This window comes from Sphaeramia orbicularis, chromosome 20, assembly GCF_902148855.1.
Source record: "Sphaeramia orbicularis chromosome 20, fSphaOr1.1, whole genome shotgun sequence".
Taxonomy (NCBI): Eukaryota; Metazoa; Chordata; class Actinopteri; order Kurtiformes; family Apogonidae; genus Sphaeramia; species Sphaeramia orbicularis.
This window is the reverse complement of record NC_043976.1, coordinates 35,915,727-35,935,802: the sequence shown is the minus strand read 5'-3', so window position 1 is coordinate 35,935,802 and position 20,076 is coordinate 35,915,727. Positions and strand designations below refer to the sequence as shown.

The 20,076-nt window shown below is 36.3% G+C and overlaps 1 protein-coding gene across 1 annotated transcript in view; it reads right to left on the bottom strand.

Annotated features, from left to right (window-relative positions):
* adarb2 (adenosine deaminase RNA specific B2 (inactive)) overlaps positions 1–20,076 on the bottom strand; it is a 475,247-nt gene that overhangs the window by 21,576 nt on the left and 433,595 nt on the right. The window contains exons 7-8 of the mRNA XM_030123826.1: positions 14,446–14,614; positions 4,920–5,101 (exon numbers count right to left, since the gene is read on the bottom strand). Of these exons, the coding sequence (XP_029979686.1) occupies positions 4,920–5,101; positions 14,446–14,614 (351 nt within the window). The remainder of the gene's footprint in view (positions 1–4,919; positions 5,102–14,445; positions 14,615–20,076) is intronic.

Sequence of the window (20,076 nt, the reverse complement as noted above, 5' to 3'; positions counted from 1 at the left end):
GAATTTCCTCCAGGAGAGTTGCTTTTAAATAGCCCCGAACACACAATAGCCAGGGAGCTCATCACAGCCAATGAAAGGACGGGGGTGGAGGGTTGGGGGGGTGGGGTGGAGGAGATACGCTCGTAGATATCTGAATGCAAGCAAAGCTTTCTCTTTCTTCATTTCCTTCTTGCCCTGCCGTCTCCTTCTCCTTACTTCAGCTTGTGTCGCCCTCTGTCCCCCCCCCCCCCCCCCCCCCCCCCCCCCAGTGAAAGGCTGTCCGATTAGGCCTGTGATTACATTGATTTGGTGTAGGGCCGTCTCCACTGTCTGTCCATCTACCACTCCTTTATTCACCTTTTACCCTTCAACGGGATGTAGCAGATGCATCGACGTGACACTTCGGGGCGTCACACCAAGAAAACATACAGTCATTCACAACAACCGATGACAAAATACTTCGGTTTTTACTGTTATTATGAAAAAGACAACATTTGTAATTCGTTTAAATGACTAATGGTATAATGTGTAAGCAAAACCTCCCTCTTCCATTCCTTTGCACATCATTTTAAAGGGACTAAATATAATATTTCTACTTTAACCGTATATCGGGCAAGTGACTATTTTTGGTCATTTCCACACATATTACAAGACAGTGACAGCAACAGTTACAGTTACAGTGAGTCAACAATCTCAGGTCAAATATGGTCTACAGGTCTACTTTTTCTTATATATACTTGGATTTTAACCCCGCCCCCCAAAAAGAGGGCAAGGGGTATTTTTTTTTGGTTCTGTTTGTTTCTTTGTTTGTTTGTTAACACTCTAGCAGCAAAACTATTGGTTGAATTCATACCAAATTGGGTTTATAGATTACCAGTGACCCAGAATAGATCTGAGTAGATTTTGGGAAAAGAAGGTCAAAGTTCAAATTTTTTAAGAATTTTTTTTTTTCTTTTCCCCATTTACATTTAATGGATGGAATTTCAAAAGTCTGTAGCAGCAAAACTATTGGTTGAATTCATACTAAATTGGGTTTATACATTGCCAGTGACCCAGAATAGATCTGATTAGATTTTGGGAAAAGTAGGTCAAAGTCCAAATTCCTATCAATTTTTAAATTATTTTTTGTCCATTCACTTATAATGGGTGAAATTTCAAAAGTTTGTAGCAGCAAAACTATTGGTTTAATTCATACTAAATTGGGTTTATAGATTGCCAGTGACCGGGATTAGATGTGGTTATATTTTGGGAAAAAGAGGTCAAAGTTCACTTTTTTTTAATTAAAAAAAAAAATAAAAAATCTCTCATTTACTTATAATGGGCAAAATTTCAAATGTCTGTGAAAACATCAATTTTGTTTCAATTTACTTCAAACTTGGCGCTGCTTTTGCTTTTACTTAATTTTACTCCATAATGATTTTTTTCATCATTCTATTTTACATTTTCTTCCTCTAGATTTAGAATTTTTTGTCATGTTTAAACCATTAATAATTATTTTTAATCCATAAATAACTGAATGATTTCTTCAACTGTCACAAAGGAAGAACAATCAGCCTTTAACTTAAATATAAATTGATTAACAACTGGCATGAATGTTTTTATCATGTTAATATTTCCAATCAGTGCAAATAGGAAGCCCTATAATCTGTAGGTGTGATGTGTCCATATATTTTCGTCCATCTAGTGCTGGTCAAACTGCCGGAATGCAATAATGAATCATTGTTTTCAGTCTATTCTCTGTAAACTGACACAGAGCTTCCACCAAAGCAAAGAACACAGACGCAAACAGCCGTTCTGTCAACCGCCTTCAGCAGAACATGACAGATATGGAGCTCTGCTGCTCGTTTCTTATCAATATAACATGTTTGACAGAAGCAAACAGAGTAGACACAGAGATTAGATGGAAAAGATGAATAGTGCGATGGTTTTTGACAAATGCTTTTAGTCTCTTAATGACAGACACACGGAGCTTCAGTTCTTAAAAATATAAGTTCTTTGACTTAAAGTGAACTTTTGGTAAAATTGTGATTCTTGTCTAGACGGTCAACTCAAATAATCAATAACCTTCTATAAAACTAAATAATAATGCCAAGTTTTTACACTTGGGGGACGTGGACAAACAAGTGCATTGATTAAACGGTAAATGTGCAAAAAAGTGCAGATTTAGTGAATAATTGTGTGGTTCTGTATGTGAAACTACAATGGTTTAATGCACGATGCTGAGATAGTTACTATAAAAGAAAAACAGCGGGAAAATTTAATTTATGAAGTGCTGCAAAAAAAAAAAAAAAGAAAAAAATAATATATATATTCATATATATTGAAAGAGTTTGAAACAACATCCAAACCAGGGTCACATTAGGAGGAGGTAGTTAGACCGTTTCAGAAAAAACAGCTCAGGTTGAACGTTTGAGCATGAAAAACTACTTCCAATAAGTAAATCCTTAAAGTATGATGATAAGAATGATTAACAACCAGCTCTTCATGTTTACAGAACAGAAAATCACATAAAACCACATATATTCCCACTGTCTTTTCCCCAGTTTCTGAAAGTAAAGCTAAAACTTCTTCAGTTTTTTAAATTACAGGGACAAAAGTATGTAGATATGTTGAATTCAGTTGTTTCACTGCTACAAAACCATAATAGCAAATGTTAGAATCTTAATAAACATATGGCCAAACACAATTTGGCCAAAAATATGACATGCAATTATACTATGAGGCTAACAGTATGTTAAAACTAATACTTAGGAATACATACTTTACCTAAGTTTGCAGAAGAATTATCACCCCTGTTGGGGAGATACGGATCCTAATGTGAGAACGTTCAAAATTGTTTGATAAAAATGATAATTTTGGACAATCATTTTTAAAATGACTGTGTGCAGATGTTTGAAAAAGCTGCAGCAGATAATAACAGCAAACGGATAAGTCCAAAACTTCCTAAATAAGTCCACTTACAACCAACAACAACCACTGATTTTAGGTGAATGTGCCGTAGTTTGATTTGACATTAATCATGATAATTATTGACAACGAACATGAACATTGTTATCCTGATAATATTTCTTCTACAAGCTGTAGATGTGATGTATCCTCATATTTTTGTAAGTATTAGTATGTTATTTGAGTAAAAACTCATTTTGGATGCTTTACCTAAGTTTGTGTGTGAAGAATTATCACCCCTATTTGGGAGATAGGGATCCTAATTCGAGAACATTTTAAGTTTTCAATAAACATAATGATTTTGGACTTGTATTTTTCAAATTACTGTGTGCAAATGTTGTCTGCAGCAGGTAATAACACTCAAACTGAATAAGACCAAAACTTGCTAAATAAGTCCACTTAGGCCCAATAGCTATCAACTGATTTCAGGTGAATGCTTTGCAATTTAAAGGAGTGATATTTTGCTTTTTTAAAATAGAATTATGCATTTTAAAACATTTCCCTGTGGTCTACATAAATTGTAAATGCTACACTTGGGTCTGAATTCTTCTACTTTTATGAATGCATTCTGTATTTTAGCATATAAACCATACTATATATACAGTACACATACAGTACAGTGCAAAAGGTTTTAGCTTTGTTGTTTTTGCGCATGCATTTATATTTGTTATTCCATTTTCTTCAGATACAACAAGAAAGTACAGGAAATATGAGCAAAGCCTAAAAGGAGTGATATTTTTGCTTTATTTTAAATGGAATTATGCATTTTAAAACATTTCCCTGTGGTCTCCATAAACTGTAAATGCTCTGCTTGGGTCAGAATTCTTCATTAATTCAACTCCACAGGTCCATCTTCAACCCTATTTCTGAGTAATGACACCAGAAAGGTGTTTTTGAGCACTGGCCCTTTAAATGCACATGAGCCACTTCAGGCCCCGCCCCCTCCAGGTTGTTGTCTGTGCTGCTCTGTCCCGTTCAACCAAAAACTGAACATTTTAGGTAATCGGCTCGAAGTCTGGACATATTCTCAGTTTTTACTACAACCGCTGCTGCTGATAAACAATTATGTCGTACTCAGAGACATGTTCGTCGGAAGTCTTAACCTTATATGTGCAAATGTCGTGACGTAACTAGTTATAAAATGTAACAAATTAAGATGGAACTGAAACAGGTTGTAGAAATCAATTCGATTTTTGCCAAAATGAATATAAAGATAGCTTTGCAGTATCTGGAGGGTTCAAATTCAAACTTTATGAACTATTAGGGTCCAAATACACAAATAAATGAACCAAAGACTAATGACAGTGGGTTTAGCAAAATATGAGCCCTTTAACCCTTTCATGCATAGTGGTCACTACAGTGGACAGCTATTCAAAACTGTTCTCCTATACATTCATGGATTTTGTTGTTTTAGTTCCATATCAGCCAATACAGTGGACGCTTATGCATCATCCCATACACTGACATTCATACCGATACTGTAACTTTCCTGTTCTTAATAAATCTGATCTGCAGTAACATGTTTGAGTATAAATCAGTTGCTAATTGTTATTAGACTGTGATTAACAGGTTTTTTTTTTGTTTTGTTTTTTTTAAACAAAAAGTTGTTTTTTTGCATATTATCTTAGTGTGTAGTAACTAGTATTATAGTATGTTAGAAATGTGAGAAAACATCAGATTAGCAGCATTAAAAAAATTTATACTTCATAGTTTTTACACAGTTTGTCGGTAAATGCATGTTTCTTTGCTTCAAAAATGAAACGTATGGTGTCCAGCTGTGTGGACATTTTTTGTAACCATGAAAAACAGGTTCATAAAAAAATTTCAATCACATTGTTTTTTTCATGCCTAAAAAGAAATAAAAACACTCAGGGAAAAAAAAAAACTTGATTAAGGTTCTCATAATTTATGCATTAAAGGGTTAATTTGACATGTGTTTAGCTCTCATTTGTCAAACTTTGCCATCTGTGTGTGTGTGTGTGTGGGGGTCGTACCGCTGAGCAGGGGCTGGTTCCGTCTATAAGTTGTTGCCAAAGGACCCAGTCGCTCCTGACGCTGGTTCAGGACTCGGCCCAAATGACCCGTGTGGCGGAGGCTGCCCACGGTCAAACTGTGCAGGTAAACCGGCTCCACGAAGTGACTCAGCAACGCCCCCTGCAGGCCCAGGACGTTCCATCTGCAGGTGGAGACAGAGGGTGGACGGATGGAAAATGTTAGAATGTTATAGAGGTGAAGGGAATGGCATGAAAATGAGAGTGAAATAGAGAAAGTGGGATGAAATTTGTGGAGAAAAAGGGAAGGAATGTAAGTGAAAAGAGGTGGAGTAACATGAGGGAGATAGGAGACAGGGGAGGGGGGGGTAGATGTGAGAGCTTTAGTGACAGGTAGAGACAATTTGATCATTATCTTGATGCAGGACGTGATGAATAACATCCACTGGACTGACAACACACACGCACATCCACACATCTACACACACACACACACACACTCCTTTTTCCCCTGCTTTACCTAGTTCAGAGACACAAACCATCATCACCGCCAACAACAACACAGCCAAAGGTCAGTACATCAGCATTCATTACATGGAATAACACATTACCATGCGCGCATTCATCAATGCCACCGGGGTTAATGCACTGCACGGGACTGCAGGCAACCACCGTCGATTACTCAGTTTGAGGGCGATCACCTCGGGGTTTGTTTAGGGAGATCCACAAGTGACACAAAATCACTGCGGGGCTCATCCTGCCAGTCGTAATGCCGTGCGATACTGTAGCCAGCTGGCCGCCTACTGTAGAAACCTCCTCTGTTTAGCCAGCAGATGCTAATTTATGGATGGAAAATGATAATTACCGTGTTTATTATAATTCTTGCCCTTCATAGAGAGGGAGAGTCTGCTGTACCTGAGCTGCGTACTCTCAGTGCATTAGACTAATGAACTTATGCAAAGCACAATCACAGGCTCGACATTATGCTACTAATTTTTACATCATTGTTTTTTTTTTGTTAATCAATGTCTATTTATCATGGATGTAATTATAGCGCCTGCTTGTCTTCTATTTTTTTTTTTTTTTTTCCCCTCACAGCAACTTAATAATCACTCATTACGACTTCTATCGCTTCCCGTGCAAGTCAATTAACATCAACAGCTTTTTGGGAGTCACTAAACAGGCCCATCCAGCAGCTGATAGTGGCGGCGGCAGTAGCGGCGATGGTGCTAGCGATGGTGATGGCGATGGCGTTGGCGGCGACGCCCTTGCGCCTACTCTTTACCTGCAATCTGTCAGAGATCTGCCCTTCCCTCTCCAACTGAGAGGACGGGTCTCATTCGTGCAAACCTCTGCTGAAACAGAAATAGTTTAGCCCCGAAATATTAATTTACCCAGAAAGCGACACCGTGAATCAGAAACATCTTTTAATCTCATGCAAGAAAAGACAGCCATCTGGCTCGGGCTGTGCAGATTTTAAAGAGAGGAGAGGGGAGAGACCTCCTCTTCTCTCTCCCTCGCTCTCTCTCTACATCTATCGTTTCCTTTCCTCCCCCAGTAAACGCCGACCATTAAAGTAATGTGTTCATCTGCATAAAACGGCGCTGGAAATGGAGAACATCATCGTTATATGAAAGCCATTTAGGCCCCTCAATTAAATCCAGCTGTCGACTTAAAATCAAATATTAGCACAGGAGCGTCGGTACGCGGCGGCTCTGAGCCCCGGCATGTGAAATCTAAACGGGTGATCATCAGGTAAAACGCAGTGATGAGGTGAGACGTCGGCTATTATGAGAGATGTTTACGATTTGAGCAAAGATCCTAAAAATCCCCTATGGTCAAAGCTGAACTAAGTGTAATAAAGCGCAGGAACTGAAGGAAGCGGGTAAATAAAAAAGTAATGGGAGGTTGCAAAATGAGTGTGACAGAGGACAAAAAGAGTATCCGGGGATCACTTTAAGACTGTGTGTGTATGTGTGTGTGTGTGTGGAAGTGTGGACTCCACTCGGTTCCACCTCCACCCTGACCTTGATAAACCGGCCCTTGGTGACCCACTCATTTTAACGACGCCCACCGATCATTTACAGCGATATAAAAAAAAAAAAAAAAAACCACAAGAGAGGAGCTTCGAAGAGGCTGTGGAGCAAAGAAAGTGCGTCTGCCGTCTGGAATGTAGGGAAGGAGGGTGTGGAGAAGAAAAGCAGGGTGTCCCTTCTCCCTCCCCCGTCACTCTATTTTTTTGTAAAGTAATTGCTTTCACCCCCGTTGGTGACCTGGGTAGATTTAATCACACCATCTCCAGCCCTGGCCAACTGAATCAAATTGGTCAAATTAACAGCGGCTCCACAGGAGAAGGGTTCACCTCTCTCTGTCCCCCCGGCTTCCTCTGTCTCCATGATGTGGCTGTTTTTTTTTGTTTTGTTTTTTTTTTTTTTTTTTTTTTTGGTGCCAATGCCGGCTCAGCTGTCGTCCTGTATGGCTCAGTTGGCACAGTGCGGTGCTTACTAAGCTAAATTCACCGGTTTAGTTCCTGTTGAGGCCGAGCTGTGGCAGAAAAACTGAGACTGTAATAAGAATTGATCTCAGATCGACTCGGAAGGCGCAAAGTCAAGGTTGGCTGCAGAATATCACAACAGCTTGTTTTTTTGGTTTTTTTTCGGGAGTAGCTTTTAGGGCTGAAGAATTCATTGAAAATATTATCAAAACTGGGTCGCTCACCTGGGAGAGTATGTACATCAGTGACTGAGGCCTGGTGCCTTTAACATATCCTGATTTTCCCGTTGCTCTCTACTGTCAATTATTGCCAAAATTATTAGACCACCCCTTGTTTTCTTCAATTTCTTGTTGATTTTTTTTTGTTTTTTCATTGTTTTTATTGCAGTTTTTTTTTGTTTCCCATTCAACAAAATAGTGTCTTCCAAAGACTAGACACAAAACTAAACATAACATAACATACACTACAGCTCTTACATAAGAAATAAAACACAAAAACATAGCTTGATACAGTAGGTGGTAGGTCAGACGTCTAATGTATGGGAGTCATATTTATAAATATAATTGAAGTTCACAACAGTCCCTTTAAAAGGGTAGATGAACGGTCTGGTCCAATATAGTCCAAAAATGGGCGCCATATTCTGCAGAACTGATCTGCACTGTTATGTATGATGCTGGTCAAATATTCTAGGGGGATCAGTTCCAAAATTATTTTACGCCAACCACAGATAGAAGGAGTCTTGTCACTGACCCACTGCAAGAGAATATTTTTCCTTGCTGCAAATTTTAGAACATTATACAGTCTTTTACCAACTGTTGTTTTCATATTTCTACTTAGAAGACCCAGGATCAAGGACATGGGGTCCATTTCTATATCAGTATGAAAAATTGTCTCCATTTCACATACAATTTCAGCCCAATATTTTTGCAGTTTACGACAAGACCAGTAACAATGAGTTAAGGTTCCCATATCAGTTTTACACTTGAGACACAAAGGGGAAAGAGAGCGGTTGAAGAGATGTCTGCTTCTTGTTGATTTTAATGCCTGGTACAACTATAGGTATATTTGTTTGGACAAATATAATGATAACAACAAAAATAGCTCATAGTAGTTTGATTTCAGAGCTGATATCTATCCATTTTCCATGGTTTTCTTGATAATAACCAAAATCACTTAAAGATAGGGTACGATATGTTTTCCTGGAGCTTTTTTTTTTTTTTTTTTCTTTTATTATATTGCTTAAAATCCCCTTCACACCCCGATTGCAACTAATTAATTAAGTGCTCTAACACAAAAATTAAAAAAAATTAGTCACCCCTGGAACGGACAGGACTGAAAAAACACCATCCAATAATTTTAACTGGCCCATCAAAATGACTGAATGGTGATATGTCTATCAAACTCATCTGCCAATTGTCCCCCCCCCCCTCCCCCTTCCCCCCTCTGCGAGTACAATCTGGTACTCTGGAGGCGTGGCTTTGGGGGGGGGAGTCTGCAGTAAAGGGGTTTGGACTTTTGAATTGTGTATGTTCAAAATGTAGCTGCTCGAACCGTTTTCCCAGGATCTCCTACCCTACCTTTAAGTTCTTACGTCAATAGCGATGGCATTGTACTGACAAAAACAGTGTGTTTAGGCATTCCGTGTTTTGTTTTCTGTTTGTTTTAGTCACATGATACACACAGGAGTTAGTATTTGATTGCTCACCCATTGTTTTTGATGACTTTTGATGATCTAATATTTTTTTCTGTGACTCTACTTATATATGGGATTACTGCTTGTTTTTTTTTTTTTTGTTTTTTTTACTTATTTATTTTACCTGAAACCTATTTATTTAGCTGCTTTTATTTGTATTTTTACAGTAGGTTTTATATATGATGAACAGATTGGATGGCACTTTTTAAATTTCATTGCCCTTGTTACTTGTTACAACGACAATAAATCTATTCTATTCTATTCTATTCTATTCTATTCTATTCTATTCTATTCTATTCACACTGATAAACCATAACATTACAACCACTGACATATAATGTAATAATCCTAATATTGATTATCTCATCAGCACCTCTTGCTTTGCTATACCCATACAGTACATCCTAACACTTACACAGTACCTAGCATTAGCATTAGCATGAGGACATCGCACACATATGAGCTGCCACTGAAGGTACTTGGGGAACAACTCCCAATCTTCCTCAGCACCGTGGTCAACCGAATAAATCTCTTTGCACCTGTTTTTAATGACGGGGAAAATGTAGCACCTGTAGGTAAACTCAACATGGAAAGGCTCCTAATGTGCTAATGCTAATGCTAGGTGCTATGTGCATTTGGATGGGTAAAAACGCATATTAAGGTGAGTTAATGTTTACATTTTAACCTAAATACAGTCTAATACTTTAACTTTGCCCTTATAGTTCCAACCCTAACCCTGTTCTATTGCTTTTTTACCTTTATTTAAGCAGGAAGTCCCACTGAGATTACAAATCTTTTTTGCAAGTAAGACCTGGCCAAGGTAGCAGCCATACAAAGTCAAAAGTTTATAAAACTAGGGATGCACCGATACCACTGTTTTCCAGACCGAGTACAAGTACAGGGTGACACAAAAAAACGGGAACTTTTTAACAATCCAATAAAACCAAGAGTGATGGAAGAAAAATATTTTATTCATAGTAACTGAAACCTTAAAACATGCCATTTAAGAAACAATGATGGAATTTTCATTTTTTAAAAATTACTTCCTGTAGATGGCGTCCTCCTGTACGAATGCATTCTTGAAATCTGCTGTTGAGATTCCTCATTGACCGCTGCAACATCTCAGCTGGGATACTGTGAATTTCATCCTGAATTCTCTGTTTGAACTCATCCAGAGTTCTTGGTCGAGTCGTGTACACTTTACTCTTGAGATAGCCCCACAAGAAAAAATCACAAATGGACAAATCTGGCGATCTAGGGGGCCAGGGAACGTTACCGAATCTTGAGATCACACGGTTACCGAACAATTCTCGCACAGCCTCCAATGATTGCCGTGCACTGTGTGATGTCGCTCCATCCTGTTGAAACCAGCTTTCTTGAACATGTGGAAAATTGTTCAATTCAGGTGTAACGAAGGATTGTAACATCTCCACATAACGATTCGCAGAGACAGTGACTGAGATCCCCCGTTCATTTTCAAAAAATCCATGGTTACTAAAATGGGGGTGTGTTTACTTGCTCAAGGTCACTGTCTCGCAGTGCTGCCACTTGCTCATGTCTGCCAATACGCACTTCAAAAATTCCTGTTTTTTTGGGTCACCCTGTACTTACATTTGATTACTTGCCGATACAGAGTACTGATACGAATACTTAATAATCCCATTCCAGTTCTTAGTTCCTTTTGTAAATGTGTTTTATTGTCGTTGTCATCAGTCTGACTGGAACAAAGTGCTGCTACTGACATTTAATGTGTTGGAATGAGCGTTTCTCAATTAATCCACCAGAGGGCCACCGCTCTGAATTAACCATACTGGACAAATACCACGAAGAAGAGTAAAGTTTTTTGAAAAGAAGAAGAAAGTCAGTAATAACAAACATGGAGACAACAGAGGTAACACTAATGTGATACTAATATTGCAGCGTTTTCACTGGTAAGGTTTAAAAGTTTAGCTTCAGCAGGAAGAGAAAAGAGAAATGAGCGATAAGTTTCGTTTTCACTTCCGCTGGTGGCGGTCCGCACCGCTCCGTACTCCCGCTGGTATTCTCCTTCTGGGTACACATCCTTCAGCACCTAGAAAACGGATGGAATGTACACAGAGGATGGACAGAACGCTGCGTCTGTATCTGTCTGTGTCTGTAACGTACTTGCAGTCAGCGTTACTTTTATCACCGTCATTTGTTTTTGAAAAATCTCCACACTCTTCACACTCCACACACATTATTCCGCCACTGCGTACCTGCTGCACTGAACTGTGAATGTCACACGGCCATAAGTGGTATCGGTGCATTTGTATCGGATATCTTTTATGAGTACGAGTACAAGTACACACACTGAGTATCGGAGCCGGCATCGGTGCATCCCTGTATAAAACACGTATATATGATGCATAATGAACAAACAGAATAACAAGTGGTGCCAGACACAACAAACCCTGCCATTATAAGTAAATGGGAAAAAAAAAAAAAGATTTTATAAATTCATAAAAATTTGTAACTTTAACCTACTTTTCCCTAAATGTAACAAATAGTACCAGGCACAACAAACCCCACTCCTCACATGTATTGTAGCTTATTTTGGCATCGATCCAGCTGATGTCATCTTGCCTATTCCTATACTGATGTCAGCATATCAAGTGCCTCCAAATATGTGTCAAGTTTGAAGTAAATTGAAACAAAAGTGATGTTTTTATAAACGTGAAATTTCACCCATTATAAGTAAATGGGAGAAAAAAAAAAAAAAAAATTAAAAATTCCAAAAAAAAAATTGAAGTTTGACCTACTTTTCCCAAAATGTAACCACATCTATTCTGGGTCACTGGCAATCTATAAAATCAATTTGGTATGAATTCAACCAACAGTTTTGCTGCTACAGACATGTGAAATTTTGCCAATTATAAGTTGATGGGGAATTTTTTTTTTTTAATTCGTAAAAAATTTGAACTTTGACCTACTTTTCCTAAAATCTAATCAGATCTATTCTGGGTCACTGGCAAAATATAAACCCAATTTGGTATGAATTCAACCAATATTTTTGCTGCTCAAGTGTTAAAAAACAAACAAACTGAACCAAAATCAATACCTCTTGCCTCCCCTTTGGGGGGTGGCGGAATAATTATAATAACTGCCATAATGGCCTCAAGAAAAACAGTGACATTCCTCCTTCACAACATTCTCCATGATACTCCTAACCCTAAATGAACTCCCATAAAAAATGTGGAAGTTTAAAGGTTCACTGCAGCTGCATTGTTCATAATATGGGTCAAAATATTCAGTCATATTTTATGTAAACTACACATTTCTGTTGTAAAATGCTGGATATTGAAATACGCTGTATCACTTTAATGTTGTAGATGTTTGACTTTGTGTACATGTGCAGTTGTGCTGATCTACCTTCACTCTTCATCAAATAGAAAACAGATGCAGAGGCAAAGCTGACTCTGTGATGTCAACATGCAGACAATACATTAACTATTTAAAACATATCGGCGCTGTTTTCCTCACTGTGTCAACTACTCTAGCATTCCCTAAACATTACTGAGCCATGAAGTTTAATGAGCTGCTGCCTGATGGGGTGAAGAAGTAAGACGATTTTTTCTTTTTTTTCCCCTTTAATCCAAATCATTTGTCAAACCATCACATTTTGTTTCATAATAAGTCGAGGAAGAATCATTTCAAAGAGAAGTCTGTTTTGTCAAATATTGGGAGGAGACTTGTACAACTAAGCCGTTAGACAAAATGGAGATTAAAACAATGACTTGATGAACGCATTAATTCATAAAACAGGATTAGCTGCGACACATATTCACGCATTCGGTACCAGACTCCAACAAATCAATCGTACCTCCACGGACGAGAAAAGACTTTACATCTAGCATGGATTAGGGCAATACTAATACACACAAACACTGAGGTAAATATCAGACCTATCTCGTAAATCACATTATAAAATGCTTTATTTATACACGGCTCACGTCTTTCATAAGGATGCTGATCTCCTTCGAAAGTTAACCTTAGGGTCAATCCTTTATCTGTGGTCATCACATGCTTTAAATCTTTCATAATCACCAAGAAAATCAATACAACCCAGGCAATAAAACCATAGCCCAAGCAGAGGTGGAAAATAATTAATGATGTGATGTTGAATTCCTCTGTCTGTGTCTTTAATTTGTTTTATTTTAAAGGAGTGATATTTTGCTTTTTTTTTTTTAAATGGAATTATGCATTTTCAAACATTTCCCTGTGGTCTACATAAACCAGTGTTTTTCAACCTTGGGGTCGGGACCCCACGTGGGGTCGCCTGGAATTCAAATTGGGTCGCCTGAAATTTCTAGTAATTGATAAAAATAAAAACTTACTAATAATAAATATATGGTGAGTTGAGAGACAATCCCAATCCATAAAAGACATGACAAACTGAAGCTGAAACTGAAGCATTGTGGTTCTGTTTATCTGTCAAATGTTCATTGTGGTCAGTTTCAGATGCTGCAAGGCGAAATATTACATACACACTGGAAAAAAATGCCCCTCTAAAAACAAGTTAAAAAAAATTTATACATGATATTTTTGCTTAAATTAAGCAAAAAAAAAAAAAAAATCTACCAATGGAACAACTGAAAATTATTTTGGTAAGATTTCTTTAAATATGATTTTCAAGATCTATTGCCTAAAAATAAGTTCTTATACCTCACTGAAAAGTTACTCTTTAGGTGATTTTGTCTTATCTTAAGTGTGATGAGATATTTTGACTACAAATAAGAAAAATACACTTGGTAAGATTTGGATTTTTCCAGTGTAGCCTCTTTAAACTCACCAAGATACAAAAGCTTTTATACTGTTAACTGATTTGTACAGCACTTAATAAACACCTGACCTGCAGCGATGACAAACCTATACTTTTTACACCTGTTGTTACTTCCGTCATGACTGAAATGTAGTGATAGATACGCTAACGGACTGTTTTTTCTATGTCTTAATGGTGCATCTATTTAGAATCAAACTGCTGTTGGGAGGATGCACAATGATGTATAATAGGATACATACTATATCGAAAAAATAAAGGATAATTTCCTGCAAATGCATCAAAACTTAGTTTATAAGCTTATTGTGGAAGTGTAAGGAGAAGAAAGTACAAATATTTGTGTGAAATTGTACATAAAAACATTATACTCAGGCCTGAAAACTGTAGTTTAATAATTAAAGATGGTGTTTTTACTTTACGTCAATGCACATCGGATACGTAAAATAAAAAATATGACAAGAAGTCTATGTAAGAGACACTGCAAAGACACAAAACTGATGAAAAGTAAAGTAAAAGCGTTCAAGGCTCAGGTGAAAACACTGACCTGGTGATCTTGTCGGTGCAGGACATGGTGATGAGCTGTTCGCCCTGTAAGACGCCGTCCCAAGTCTGAACGGGTCCTCGACATCGCACCGGTACCGTCCCCTCCCCCGACTCGATTTTGGTCCTCAGGTGACTGCGATGTTTCCTCATGAGGTGTCGGCTGCTGTGCACTACGAACACAACACACGATAAAGACGTCATCCTGTCGGTCATTACAGCTCTGTCTGTATTGGACAATAATGATGGGACTTTTTTTGTTATTTAAAACTGAATTGAATGGAACATTTCACATTTTTAAAAGTTTTTAATTAATCAAAATGTACTAAACTTTATTAATTAATTAATTAATTAATCAAAATGTACAAAACTTTATTAATTAATTAATTAATTAAAAACTAAAGCTGCCCTTGTATGTTTTGCTGCCTTTTGATTTTTATTTATTTATTTAAATCCAATGAGAAGAAAAATTTTGCGTTTTTTGCATATGTATGCTTTAAAAGAATAGGAGATTCAACTCATAATTTACAAGATATCTAAAACCTGTCAGATAGTTCAGTAAATCTCAGTTTTTCATCAGTTTTACTCCTCTTTCGAGTGTTATTTAGATGAACTGAGTGATTTTTAATGAGTTTAGCTCTGTGTTTTTTCTTAGATTCATGTAAAACTAATTAATTCTTACAACTATACCTCAGATGTTATGTCACGGAACAGTTTAGACTACTAAAACTCAAGCTGGTTTAAATGAAAGTTAATAAATTATGAGGAAAAACCTAAGAATAAAGAGGATAAAGAATTTTTTTATGACTTGATCTCGATTGAGTTTTTCTTTTATATATATAAAAATAAATAAACAGATAAAAAGGGCAAAATAATAGTAAAAAAAAAAAAAAAAAAAAGTTTTTTAGGCCATACATGCTATACATTTCCACACCTTATGCCAGTTATCAATGCCAGTATACTGAAGACATGTGGACAGTCTCCGACCAGATGAAACATAAATAATAATAACAATAAACACGACGCCAATAATACACATATACATGGTTACAACAGTCATTACTTATCACTAAGTCCAGTTTACATTCTTGAGCTGGAAACATCATTGACTTGTGCAGGAGAAGTAGCGGGCCCATTTATCATTATAATAATCTATTCTATTTAACAGTCTATAAGATAATCTTTCAAATGCTGCCAATTGACCAAGAGACTAAAGAATTAAAAAAAAAAAAAAAATCAGAGAATAAAGCGGCACATTTACAGTAAAAACCTCAAAAATTTACAAGAAAAAGAGACAGGAGAGGCAAATTTACAAGAAAAACCTTAGAAAAATATGAAGCCATGTTTCGTCATATGTAAGCTTCCACACAGGGTCAGTATTAAACATAACTGTAACATTTATATGAAATAAAGGCTGGTTTTGTTGCCTTTAAACTGCATTTCTGTATTTTCGTGAAGGGACAGGAATTGCAAATCAGCTAAATGCTGTAGGCTTTTTGTGCAGAACATGAGATGTTCTATATGTCCACTATGTTTCACTGCATTGTCCATAATACATAATTAAATAAATAATAAAATAAATAAATAAATGAATAAATAAGGTTAGATATGAGGTCATGGAGGATGATTTGGTTGATTTCTTTACTCAATGTTCTGACAAAACTGACAACAAAATCCTGAAGAACCATGTCGAATGACTGTTGTAAATGACTTAAACTAAGGACAAACAGACAAAAAACAATCATCTGCTCAAATCAAATGAGCTGAATGACCATAAACTGACTGAAATCTGGAAAAATCTCAACAAAAATTCACAACTTGGTGAAACATGCATGTATATCCACTTATTTAGGCTACGTTCAGACAGCAGGTCTTAATGCACAATTTGGATATTTGAGTGAAATGCCATTTTTTGTCTGCTCGTTCATATTACACATTAAATGCGACTTCTACACTGGAAAAAAATCCAAGTCTTACCAAGATAACTTTCACTTGCTCCACTGGGAGATTTTTTTTTGCTTGAATTAAGCAAAAAAATCTTGAATTAAGCAAAAAAAAAAAATCTGCCAATGAAACAAGTGAAAATTATCTTGGTAAGATTTCTTGAAAAAAGATTTTCAAGATCTATTGCCTAAAAATAAGTTCTTATATCTCTCTGAAAAGTTACTCTTTAGGTGATTATGTCTTATTTTAAGTGTGATGAGATATTTTGACTAGAAATGACCAAAATACACTTGGTAAGATTTTGATTTTTTCCACTGAACCAATCATCTACTCAAATTATTTGAGCTGAATGAGCATAAACTGACTGAAATCTGGAAAAATCTCCTAAAAAAAATTCACAACTTAGTGAAACATGCATGTATATCCAGTCATTTAGAAGCTAAAGGAGTCACATGGAACAGCCTGGATCTGCAAACACAAACAGGAGCTGGGTTTGTTGCAGACTTTGTTAGATTTCCACAACAAATCCACCAGATGACCCACTCACACCCTTCATATTTAACACAACCAGTGTCCTGCACAAACACCAGTGAAAATAACTGCAGCTCATCATCTAGAATCCAACCAACTCACTATTTAGGGTTAATTATGTAATAAGAGGGAACCAAAACAACAAACCTGCCTATGACCGCTTCATTATACACTTACTAATTAAGCAAAACAAAGGAGGGAATTCATACCGGGGGTGTGATAACAAACCATGATCTTTACTCAAACTAAAGCAGGCTGTTTTATTACCAAATCCTACTAAAACTGAAAAATATGAATTCATTACTTAGTGATGTAGACGTACATACAATCATTTATCCAGTACATTCCTAACATTTGATGAACTTTATCTTTAAATTTAATGTTTTCCTTATATTGAGAACTTCTTTTCTAACATAATACAAGTTTTCTTTCCTGATATTGTCATGAATTTCCTCTCTGGTTTTGTTTTGATTTGTTTTTTATGCTCTTAACCTGAATTTGTGAAGTGCTTATAATAATCATGTATTGAAATTGGTGCTTTATACAAAAAACTGAATTGAAAATGTTTTGTTTTTATTGAAATATTACTGTTATCCCACTTAAAAATACTTCATTTTACCTAAAGTGGTCCTAGCTCATGACTGAATTGCGTTTTATCGAATGAGAAGAAACATTGAGACAATATTCTAATACATTTCAGCTACAAATATTACAAATTTTGAAATATATATCTAATATTTATGAGACTCCTGACTCTTTTCTTTTATATTTTCTTGTTTTGTTTTGTTTCCAAACCACATTGACACAAAAAACATTACATTAACACAAAAAATGGGAAATGAAACGAAAAAGAAATCATGAAAAGCCATAACTTCCATGAAAATACAAGAGAAGAAAACATCCAATACAATTTTAATACATCTCTTCTATATGAATTAATAAACTCAATCCATCCTTTCAAACATTTCTAAAAGAAATGTGTTGTTATATGTGATCTGTTCAGGGTCTGAAGATGTCTCTGCCCCTTCAGCAACAACAGGACTGTAGTAATCTGTATCTATTTCAATACTTTTTCGTGTTACTTTCAAAGATGTATGTAAAATTTACCAAAGAAAAGGCGTTTTTTGTTTGTTTTGTATATTATATGCAACAAGATGTGGTTAATTGAGCCGTTTAACACAAAAATAGTTGTTTGTGTACTATCTTTGACATAAACCGTGAGTTTCTTGGCTCGTTAAATTATCTTTTGTAAAAGGTTTCACAAGTCAAATGAAAAATTACACTGGTCTACAAGTTTAAAAAACCTTAATAACTAGAAGCATTCGGAGAGCGCAGACCTCCGCCAAGGCTGATCAGTGGCCCCCCCCGTGGGCCCCCCCACCCCCGATCACCACCAAAATGTAATCATTTCTTCCTTATCCCATTTCCAACAAACCCTGAAAATTTCATCCAAATCTGTCCATAACTTTTTGAGTTATGTTGCACACTAACAATCAGTGGCCCCCCCCGTGGGCCCCCCCACCCCCGATCGCCACCAAAATTTAATCATTTCTTCCTTATCCCATTTCCAACAAACCCTGAAAATTTCATCCAAATCTGTCCATAACTTTTTGAGTTATGTTGCACACTAACGGACAGACAAACAAACAAACAGACAGACAAACAAACAAACAAACCCTGGCAAAAACATAACCTCCTTGGCGGAGGTAATAAAAGTAAAACCTGCCTCATATCCATGACAGCCCACAGCTCCTCATCTGCAGTATATGTTGCATCTATAATACATTAACAAATAAATATTCTGCATTTGACCACTGGATTTTCTGTAACATTATATCCCATGGGGCACAGGGGAAGGGGCGGGGCTTCATCTCTCTATTCCTACTCCTCCAATAACAAGTGGTGCCAGGTAACACAAACCCCGCCCCTCACATGTATTGTACCTTATTTTGGCATCGATCCAGCTGATGTCATCATGTCTATACATGTGGTAATGTCAGCATATCAATTACCTCTATATGTGTGCAAAAATTGAAGTAAACTGACACAAAATTTATGTTTTTTTGAAATTTCGATTATTATAAGTAAAATGGAGAAATGTTTTTTTGTTTTTAATTCATAAAAAATTTCAACTTATACCTCCTTTTCCCAAAATGTACCCACATCTATTCTGAGTCACTGGCAATCTACAAACCTAAATTGGTATGAATTCAGTTAACATTTTTGCTACTACAAATGTGAATTTTCATCCATTATAAGTGCCAGTAAATGGGAGAAAAAAAAGAATTCAAAAATTCATAAAATTTTTTTAACTTTGACCTACTTTTTCCAAAATGTACCCACATCTGTTCTGGGTCACTGGCAATCTATAAACCCAATTTGGTATGAATAAAAAAAAAAAAAGTTTTGCTGCAACAGACATTTTAAATTTCACCCATTATAAGTAAATGGGAATTAAAAAAAATAAAATAAAATAAAATAAATATATATATATGTATGTGTGTATATAAAAAAATTGAACTTTGATCTACAAAATGTCATGACATCTATTCTGTGTCACTGGAAATCTACAAACCCAATTTGGTATGAATTTTACCAATGGTTTTGCTGCTAAAGACATTTGAAATTTCACCCATTATAAGTAAATGGGGAAAAAAAAGATTTTAAAAATTCATAAAAAAACTGAAATTTGACCTACTTTTCCCAAAATGTAATCAGATCTATTCTGGGTCACTAGAAATCTATAAACTCAATTTGGTATGAATTTAACCAATAGTTTTGCTGAGACAGATATTTGTAATTTCACCAATTATGAGTAAATGGGGAATTTATTATTATTTTTTTTAAATTCACAAAAATTTTAAACTTGACCTACTTTATCAAAAATGTAATTAGATCTTTTCTGGGTCAATGGCAATATATAAACCCAATTCAGTGTGAGTTCAACCAAAAGTTTTGTTGCTACAGTGTTAAACAAACAAAAATAAACCAAACTAAAAACAATACCCCTTACCTCCCTTTGCCTCCCCCTCAGGGGCGGGGTAATAATTCAAATTGACCTAGTACTTGCATCCCTACATTGGCTTCCAATAAAATTCCGCATCCACTTCAAAATCCTCCTAATTACTTTTAAAGCCCTGCACAACCTCGCCCCCAGTTA